General features: G+C 38.7%; 1 protein-coding gene across 1 annotated transcript in view; it reads right to left on the bottom strand.

Moving 5' to 3' along the window:
• LOC102478063 (aldo-keto reductase family 1 member C15) overlaps positions 1 to 10313 on the bottom strand; it is a 90655-nt gene extending 80342 nt beyond the window's left edge. Inside the window, exons 1-5 of the mRNA XM_027775705.1 lie at positions 10199 to 10313; positions 5531 to 5698; positions 4526 to 4642; positions 3443 to 3520; positions 2992 to 3114 (exon numbers count right to left, since the gene is read on the bottom strand). Of these exons, the coding sequence (XP_027631506.1) occupies positions 2992 to 3114; positions 3443 to 3520; positions 4526 to 4642; positions 5531 to 5698; positions 10199 to 10285 (573 nt within the window). The 5' untranslated portion in view covers positions 10286 to 10313. The remainder of the gene's footprint in view (positions 1 to 2991; positions 3115 to 3442; positions 3521 to 4525; positions 4643 to 5530; positions 5699 to 10198) is intronic.
• Between the last annotated feature and the right edge of the window lie 362 nt (positions 10314 to 10675).

The following is a 10675-nucleotide window of genomic DNA, read 5'->3' as shown; positions in this document are numbered from 1 at the left end:
TTCAGCAGATGGCATGGTGGTTAAGGTGCTAGACTCTCACATGGCCTGCTGTGGTTCAAGTCCCAGACCCAATGGCTTGAAACAATTTGGTGCATATTTGCATGTCCCAAATCCCAAGAGTAGAGTGAAGGAGAAGGGACTGTGGTGCATCCATCCCCACTGGGAGATGATTTCTCACTTTTTCTCTGTCTCTCTCTGGCAAGCAAAAATTAAAGAAAAAAAGGAAAGAAAGAGAAAGAAGAAAGAAAGAAAGAAAGAAAGAAAGAAAGAAAGAAAGAAAGAAAGAAAGAAAGAAAGAAAGAAAGAACTAGCCAGTTTCATGGCCTGGATGGTAACTGGATCCCACATGGCCAACTGCATGGTTCAAGTTCCAGATCTAGCAGTTTGAGAAACACACTGGTATGTGTATGTGCATGCCCAAAATCCCAAAAGAAGGCAGAGATGGAGAAGGGATTGAGGCTTGACATTTCCCATGGAAAGGTATCTTCTCTTCTCCTCTCTATCTCTCTGTTTCTCCCTGTAAGGGCCTGTGCCTTCAGCACAAAAAATAATTTTAAAAAGTACTTTGAATAAATAGCTAATATTACATGACTATAGGTACAATATTTTTCAGATTAGTCTTTTTATTCATATGCTTTCTGAAACTTTTTTTTAATAATTATTTTATTGAACTTTACTTATTTATTTATTTATTTATTATTTATTTTAATTTGACCAGAGAGGGACAGTGTGAGAGAGAGACAGAGAGGAAGGGAAAGTGAGAAATCAAGCCACTGGGTCCAGAACTAGAATCACAGTTGGCCATGTGGGAGTCCACTATCCTTAACCAGCATGCCACCTGCTGGCCCCTGGAATACTTCCAAATCCAATTGGTTGTCAGTTGACAAAATAATTTTCTTCTTTTTTTTTAACTGAGTCATAAATTTTTTGTAATTTATAAACTGACTTCTTTATTTTTATAAAGCAAAAATTACAGAACATTTTCTTTCAACACAGAACTTTACATTGTCTGTTAAATGTTTCTTCCCTCCCCTTTTTTTTTAATTTGCCAGAAGGTACATACACTCTCCAGAAAGAGACCAAGATATCTTAGAGAAATATCTGATTGAAATTCTGGGTAGCGAAGCTATACGTTGAACCAGAAAAGCTTCCTTTTAAAAAGCAAAAAAAATTCCGATTTTTTGTAGAGATAAGAAATAAAATATATATGTAAAAACACTACAAAGTCATCTAAAATTTCACCAGCAAAATACAACTGTTATTTTGCTTTCTTCATTTTAGTAATTTTTTTGTTTTTAACATTTTATACAATTTTAGACATAGCATATATAGTGAATATTATTGATTAACCTTCTTTCTCCTAAGAACTCTTAATTTTGTTCAGATATTCTTTCCTTTCTCTACTTTCAGCCTCCCTGCCCGGAGGAAGCTGACTCACTCTTTGGTGCAATGATCTTCCTTTTCCTTGCTGACTGGTTGAGGAAAGGAAACATTATGTTCAAGCCAAAGACACAGGAGGGAAAATGTGCTAGAAAATTTCTCATCATCACTAGAAACTTCCCTAGGAAACTTGGTGTTCCCAGCTGAGCATAAACAAGGAGATGTGAAGCCCAGGCCTGTGGGAAGCCATTCTGCAACTGTGAAGGGCAGAACATGGATAAAAGACAGTGGCTTCAAGAGAATGCATTACAGCTGCTGAATCAACTTCTTTACATTACTGGCTTATATTACCAATTTGAATTGAGTTTTCTGTTTTCTACACACCCTAACTGAGTGATATATGATTGTGTAATGTGTTCTTTATGTAGTGTTATAACATAAGCCCTTCCTTTTTTGCTCTTAGTGGAGTTCTTTATGTAGTGTTATAACATAAGCTCTTCCTTTTTGCTCTTAGTCATCATAATATCCAGCATTGATCTCCATGAAACCACCATAAGTTTAAGAATTTTCCTATTGCTGGATATTTAAATTTTCAATTATTTGGCATTTGAAATAAAAAGATCATTAAAATGTTTACATATATGTATATCTGTTATTATTTTTACATATTTCCATTTCTACAAATAAGCTATAGTAAATAACTAAGATAAAGAATATTAATATTTGAGAGCTTCTTGTATAAATAACAAAATATTCAATGCCACAAATGATGTTAGCAGCATTAGGGATTTCAAAAGAGCTAGAAGAGGGACCAGCAGTTGGCATAATGGCTACGTCGCTGGACTCCCATGTAGTCAACGTGGTTCAAGTCCAGGACCACTGGCTTAAATTCACACCGGGCAAGTGTGCGTGCATGCCCAAGATCCCGAGAGGAGAATGGAGGAGAAGGGATTGCAGTGCAGTCATCCCTACTGGGGGGGTGATTTCTCACTTTCTGTCTCTCTGTCTCTCTCTGTCTTTCTTTGACTTTCCTGACACTGCGATGTCCTCATTCCTCTCTACCTGTCTAGAAGCTCTTATTCAATCTCCTTGCCAAGTCTCCTGGCTTGGTCCTTTCATGTTGACTTTCCTGCCTTCTTCCTTTTCATTTATGGATTTGTCATAGGAGAGCTGATACACTGCGACGTCCTCATTCCTCTCTACCTGTCTTGGTCCTTTCATGTTGACTTTCCTGCCTTCTTCCTTTTCATTTATGGATTTGCCATAGGAGAGCTGATTCATCTCTGTGAGTCTAATTACTATCCATAAAGCAAACACTCCAAAATCTGTATCTGTAGCTGTGATCACCAACTGAATTCCAGACCAACATTGTCATCAGCCAACCCGGCATCTCCAACTATGTGTCTCTCAGAAACCTTGAATTACCTCTGAATATTCAAAATCATGGTCTTCTCAGTGAACTCCACCTGCTCCTTCTCTGGTATTTTCTAATTCACTGAAAATAACTACTTACACACAATTATCTAGCAATTAACCTGGGCAATGTTAATCAATGAAGACAGATGTGAAGAGAAGAAAGTAAGGGAAGGCCCTGGAGGGCTATGAGCTCACCTGGTTGCAGACCGGCTTATACTTGAGCCCCTGCTTGTTCAGGATCAGTTCCAGCAGCTTGTGATTGAAATTGGACACCCCAATGGACTTGGTTAACCCTGCATCTTTACATTTCTCCATGGCCTGGAGAGGGGGACATTGGTGGATATTAGTGTCGTTTGGCCCTTCTCATTAGTCATCGGACTTACTAAATCTGAAAAGCTGATTTAACATACATTGACTAAACTTTGACTAAATCAAAGTTTTACCACTTGAACACATCATTTCCTAGTGTAGAACTAAGAGGCCATCCCATTCAACTTCCCTGCTTTTATAGATGAGAGTAGAGGCACTGAGGAGCTCTAAGACATGTATGAGGTCAGACACTGCTACAGCAAATATCTGCCTCTGCTCTGTCTCCATCTTTTTGCTGTGCCACACATGCCTTTGGGGTATCTGTGGCACTACATACCTCCCAGATGTCACAGATGTCCACTGTTTCTAAAATGATTTGCCCATTGGCATCCTTTGGCAAAAGCTCCTCCCCAGGCTGGAATACAGAGAGTACAGAGGAAGAAGATTATCTTTAGAATAATTGTTATAATGTCTAAAGAGCTTCACCATAGAGCCTTTATAAGTCTGTGATTACTAATCTGAATGTGTACACATGTGTGTGAGAAAGAGAGAGGGAGAGTGTGTGTGTGCATGCTTGTTAGGAAAGACATAGGGGAGAGAAAGATGAGCATCATCCTGTGATTATTAATCTGAATGTGTACACATGTGTGTGAGAGAGAGAGGGAGAGTGTGTGTGTGCATGCTTGTTAGGAAAGACATAGGGGAGAGAAAGATGAGCATCATCTGAGAGATTGTTGCAAGACCTGTCCCTCAATTATTTCCACTCACTAACCATCACAATCCCTCGCTAAGAATGGGGTCTCCCACAGTGGCATCTGCTTCATTTTCTAACACCAGACTAGTTTGGAGGATAAGACTTACCATAACTTTTAATCAATGTGATTTAGCTCTGGTGTACAACAACCCACTCTAAGGTAGAGAGGATGACATCATATGTGCTCCACAAATGGCCTTGTGATGAGAGTTTGCATAACCCAAGCCTAGAAGAACCCAGCAGTGCACTGTGGACCATCCTGGGCACCTAAGAGATACACAGAGAGACCCTCTCTTGAAAGAGTTGAGAATTTCCCACTGTATCTCCACAGTCTGTAGCAACTCGGCATTTTTTTTCTTGAGGACCCTAATCCCTAAGAGCCTGATCACTTAGACATGTGGGTCACTGGCCTCAACTCTCTGAGGTAGAGACAATGGGATCATTGAACTTCAATCCCACTGAAGGCTGGGGATGAGGATAACAACAACCTTGATAGTTGTTGACTCTACTATCAAGCAGAGTTATGAATCATTTAGAAAACCTATCCACCTCACCAAAATCTACCTCTCTAAGTAAGAACTCAGGAAATCTAGCTGGAATGAGATAACAGAAATGCTAGTAACAGTGATGAAACAGTTGTAGCATAACAAGGTAAACAAAGCTGACCTTCATAGCAAATGGCACATGAATAATAAAGAGATCTACATAGTCCAGTTGAAGCTTCTTTAGAGATCTTTCCAGGCCTTGTTGAACTAATTCTGGTCGAAAGAAAGTAGTCCAAAGCTGCAGTGATCAAAAGAAATAAGAAGTGACTTGATTGCACATATTTGATGCCCAAATCAAATAACATAGTTAAAAAGATTGAGAAATAAATAATAATATGCTAAGAGCAGGGGCTAAACTTATGTTACTCAGTATAAACCAGGTCCTTACTTGGAGACAGAGCTGAATAACTGTAACTTAATTTAATAATAATTAAAATAATAACTGTAACTGTAATTTAAAAAAAAAAAACAAAACTGTGAATAAAACTTAGCTAGAACAGAACAAATAACCTAAATTCTTCAAGGATTAGAAGAGTCATCCTCTAAAGGAAGTCAAGAAATAGCAAGGAAGAAGAGTGCAATCTACCGTCCTGTCTAATAAATTCCTAAAATCAATTCTGCTGGGATAATTATATCCAAAAACAAGTTGTTTATATCAATGTAAACATACACGGAATTGATCTGTGGTAAGTTCAGCTCTCTTTAGGTTGGGTCCTGATTTTATGCCTAAGAAAACTTTATAAATTTTAGTAAACTCAAAGCTGATTTGAAAATAACTATTCCTAAACTGGCTCCCTTTTCTGAACAATATTTCAATGTCACTTAATATGTCCTCAGAGAATTGATAGAGTGGGCCTATAGTGGCTCAGTTAATCCATGTAACAACTAAATAAGTATTATTACTCTCTCATTTTATATATGAATAATATCTGACATTCAGAGGTGTTTAGGAATTGTGTCCCACCTTTCACACATTTTAGAGCAAAGCAAGTCTTTTCTGCTTTCCTCTATGTATAATGGACCTCCACAACATTAGGAAGTAAATAAATTATTCAAACAGAGACTGATTTTTTTTTCAAACAACATATCTGGATTGACAGGACCATACTATGCACAGAATATTCACCTTGGTGGTGTAGAATATGTCCTCCCTCTTCACAGTACCATCAGCAATCTTCTCTCGAATGGCCTTTCCAACCTCCTCCTCATTTTGATAGAAGTATGCTGCATCGATGTGACGGAAACCTACATCAATTGCTATTTTGGTGGCCTCACCAACCTTGCTTTTAGGAACCTATAAAATGGGAGTAAGGAGAGTTGTAGATCTGCTAGACTCAGAAAGATACAATTTATTTCCCCAATGGGATTTTCACCAGCTCCCTCTGCTGGCCTCCTACTCTCTTATGTGATGGCATTAATGTTGGAATGTGTCTACGCTCTGGAAACACAGACTGCAAAATATACTACTAATCCAAAAGGAAATCATGACATGGGCTTTACCAAAAACAGAAAATCAAGGCTCATTTGATAAGAATTAATTATAAAGAAATTGCTCACAGGAAAGACTTTTTAAGCAAGACCCCCAAAGCATAGGCAAATATCACCAAAATAGACAAGTGGGATTACATCAGATTAAGAAGTTTCTGCACAGCAAAGAACACAGTAATTAGTGTGAATTGACAGCCCTCGGAATGGGAAAGAATTTTTGTTAGCTGTGGGACTGATAACCAGAATACACAGAGAACTCAAGCAGCTTACCTGGAAGAAAATGATCAACCCATTTAAAAGATGGGAAAATGAGCTGAATAAACAACTCTTTAAGGAAGACATAGGAACAGCCAAAAAGCATATGAAAAAAAAATGCTCAGCATCCTTCATCATAAGGGAGATATAGGTAAAACCACAATGAGATAGTACCTAACTCCAGTCGGAATGGTGAAGATAGATTAAAAAAAAAAAAAGTAAGTGCTGGTGGGGTGTGGTGAAAGGGGAACACTCCTACATTGTTGGTGGAAATGTAAATTGGGCCAACCACTGTGGAAAATATAAAGGTTCCTCAAAGACCTTCAGATAGAACTACCATATGATCCAGCAATTCCACTTCTGGGTATCTACCCAAAGGACAGGAGAGCACTCAGTTGGAAAAGCGCTTGCACAACTATATTTATTGCAGCACTATTCACAATTGCTAAGACATGGAACCAACCCAAATGTCCACAAATGGATGAATGGATGAAAAAGTGTGGCACATATATTCCATGGAATATTATTCAGCCATAAAAAACAAGACCCTGGAATTTGACAGAAAGTGGACGAATAGGGAAGATTTGTTGCTGAGTGAAGCAAGTCAGGCTATGAAAGAGAGACATTGTATGTCTCCACTTAACATATATAGACTGTCCACACTCTATGGTAAGGACTGAAAGACTGGAGGACATAAAAGCATTAAAAATTGTAATGAACACTAGAGACAAAGTGGAAGAAGAGTGTGGGAGGGGAAGTGTGCAGGAAAAAAATTTGAGGGAAAATGGAGAGGTAAGATATTTGTGGGACACAGATATAGTTTATTATCTGTTGACAAGATGTGTATAGTATTCTCATCTGGACTGAGATGTGTATCATGCTGGGTAAAGTCTCTTTACAATCTAAATTATGTATAGTGATTCGAAGTATATATAATAACAATAAAAAGAGATACATGACCTCTAAAGAAGTAAAAGAGATACATGACCTCTAAAGAAGTAAATAATAAATAAATAGATAAATAAATTTTTAGAAAGAAAGAAACTTCCCACACTGGGAGAAAATTTCTAAGGCACTTAAGATAGATAGATATGTATGTGTATGTATGTATATATGTGTGTATACACACATATGCATATATATATATATCCATTACATAAGAAAATGTATTTGTAGGGAGCAACCAAATCTGAGTTGGACAGTGGTGACCTTTAAAGACGAGCCAAGACACAGATCCGCTCTCTTGGGCCAGTGCTGCACAGCCAGCAGAGGTTAAAGGAAACTGTTTCAGCCTGAGAAGGTCAGGGAAGACAAGAGGAGGCTTGTATAGAACTGCAAGACACAAGATGCTCCACTGCTTCAGTAGATGACAGCAAAGACACCTGGCTTTGCATTCCATTTCTCTCTACCTCCTTTTTTCCCTATAAAAGAATAAGGTTGGGAAATGGTTCAGGGCCAAAGCTATCTCCATCAGAGATGACCGAACCACCCAATCCCTGCTTTGCTCTACTTGTGTGTCTGTGGGTGTTTCTTTCCAATCCACTGTCACTCCCACTCAGAGTCACATCTCCCCCTCATGTTGGTCATGGCACATGTTCACGTATATATACACATATATACATATTAGGTTGTCTTGAAAGTTATGATGGATTTTCCGATGTTTTTTATAAAAAATGCATCATTACTTTCTGACAACTCAATGCATACCTATATACTTGTATATACATATAAATGCATACACATATACATATAGATGCATGCACATATATAAACATATACACGAATGTACACACATAACACATACATACACAGAAGTACACATGCATACACACACAAGCATATAGATAAACATATACACACTCACACACATGCACATAAATACTTGTATACACACACACCAGATTCTGTTTTTAGCTAACAATTGGAAATTAGTCCACAACACCCATCCTTTCCAGGTTTTACCTAACTGGGCTCTTCCAGTAATACATGATCCTTTATATCCTTCACTCCCCAGGTACTCTCATGCAGCATTTGTACAACAAATATTTTCTGAGCCCCTAAAATTGTGCTAAAGCCCTGGGGACTTGGCCATGAACAGAAGGGCCAGCTTTCTGCTCTCTTGAAGCTTCTGAGAACACATAAACGAGATTTTCATTAAACAAGGAAACAAGTATTAAATAAGTAAACAGTCAGAAATACATCACTAGAAAACACACCAAAAAATATGATTCTGAAGGCCTGTCCCAAATTAAAAAGGTAGTTCAGCATGGTGGCACAGTTGATAGCAAACTGAACTGCACTGCAGTGCCAAAAGCCCCATGGCTGACCACAAGTTCAGACCCCTGGTCATCCTTAAAATATGCTGAGCATGAGCATGCATGCCCAAGAGCCTGAAGACCTGGAGAGCTGCAGGAAAGAGATCATGGCATGAAGAGATAATGCCAAGAGTTCTTTCTCTCTCTCTCTCTCTCTCTTTCTCCCCTCTCACCCTAGTGCACATACGTGTACTTCTATCATTAATTTAAAAAAAAAAAGGCCCAGCTGCAGTGGCACACAGCACCACTGAAAGTCACACTGGAGGCCCAGGTTTTGTTCCCAAATCAGCATTAACACTCTAGGTACAGTTCTCCAAGTCTGTAAAACCAACTAATTAGAATGTCAGGGCAGGAGCATTGCAAAGCAAGAACCTGTCAAAAAATGCCTACATCCGTCTCTCTCCTTTTCCCTCTCTCCCTTATCTCTTATAAAAGGGTAAAAAGGTATACAGAACATGGCTGTGAAAATAATTTGTACATTTGTATGTCTAGCAAACTTGGTTGAAGGAAGGATCTGGAGGTGATAGGTATTACATAAGAGAGGGAGTTGGCATTAGAGATTGCTAATCTATAACAGTGACTGGTTCAATGACTAAGTCTGAGATACTGTGTCTACATACTTGCCAAGAAATAAACTTGGCAGGACAAAAGAAATCACAATGCACACACTTGGGATATACTCACTCCTGCAATGACTCCCAGTAAATCATTGCTGAGGTGGAGGGGAATCACAGAAAAAGAACTCAGATCAAAGTGTGAAGGAGGCTTCTATTTCACTTTGTTTCTTCTGTACTGCCTGAATTTTAAATACATGCACATATTACATTTATTGTTTGTAAATGAAGGGACTATGAAATGTTTAGCTCTATTCTTTCTGGTACCTTTCTTTAATAACAGTAATAAAAATTAAATATAACATATGTAAGATATGTCCTATTGTTAGGCTATCACAATGGATGAGTAATCATGCCATTGAAAACAAACTGACTGTGCTAGCTATTATCTCCTGATATTTCTTGTCCTAGTTCTACCAAAATTAAGCATATTGGTCTCTGTCTTTTCAAGGTGTTTCTTCCCAGGCAACCCTAAATCTGCCCCTACCTTGCTGTGGTGAACTGTGTGGATGTGTAAATTGTGTATTTGGTAAGAAGCTCAATCCAATCCTAAAGCTTCCTTCCTAAACTCCTAAGAGTTGAACTAATAGCAGCCAAAAGGTTTGAATGGCTGACATTCTCCAGCAAATACTTGCAGCCGCAACAAACTCACTACCAACTGTCATGATGGCAGCCATTTCCTCCTATGCCCCTTGCCCATCAGGAGTTTGTAACCAAAGAAGAGCAGCTTTGGCTGAGGCAGCAGAAAGAGGAGTCAGAGCTTAGGTTTCAAAGCATTGGAAATGGCAGTAGCTAAAGTACTTACCTAGAGAGTTGTTGAGTAACTGAGATAGTGCTTGTAAAGTACTTATAATACCTAATAAGCCTTTGATGATGCTAGCTAACAACAATAATAATACAATAATACACCCACAAAATCATCAACCTCTGGATCCCGAGTCAACAGCTTGCCATCCCACTTAGTGCAAAAAAAAAGTCTCTATACTCTGGAGAGAGGCAAGGTAGACACAGTGAGCAGGAAGCCAAGGGAAGTCCTTTCACCAGGTACAAAACTCCTGCTTGCTGACCTCCTTAACTAGGCAGTTGACACATGACTGTCCTATTCCCCTGAGGACCACTTACATCATCAGAAGCATAAGTGCCAAATCCAAGTACTGGCATAAAGTGTCCATCATTCAGCTTCACAGAATGACTTTGGTTGAAATCCATTGTCCACCACGGCCCAGTCTAGCTCCGTCTTGTCTTCCTTTTCTACTGAGAGCTGAGAAGAAAACAAGGCTCCAGTGTTCTTTATTTCCACCAGTCACAGGTAGGTGGGGCTGAGATTACAGAAGCTAATGATTCCAAAATAAAGGTGGAATCAGTTCCTTAACTTTTGGTGATTATTTCATGTCTCTGCATGCCTACCTCACAGAGAAAGCACTTTACTATCACTCATACTTGACTCCTAAATTAAAAATTAACATGAAACTTTGTCTAGACTTTTTACAAGATGCAAAATTATCTTAAGCTGGTCATTTCCAAACATTCATTCTGCTAGAAGATCTTAGTTCACCATTTCATCATATTTCACCATAAATCCTATCAAAGGTCTTACTC

The sequence above is a fragment of the Tupaia chinensis genome, unplaced genomic scaffold, assembly GCF_000334495.1.
Source record: "Tupaia chinensis unplaced genomic scaffold, TupChi_1.0 Scaffold000598_1, whole genome shotgun sequence".
NCBI lineage: Eukaryota > Metazoa > Chordata > Mammalia > Scandentia > Tupaiidae > Tupaia > Tupaia belangeri.
Note: the sequence above shows the minus strand (reverse complement) of the source record. Positions and strands in the feature narration are given on the sequence as shown.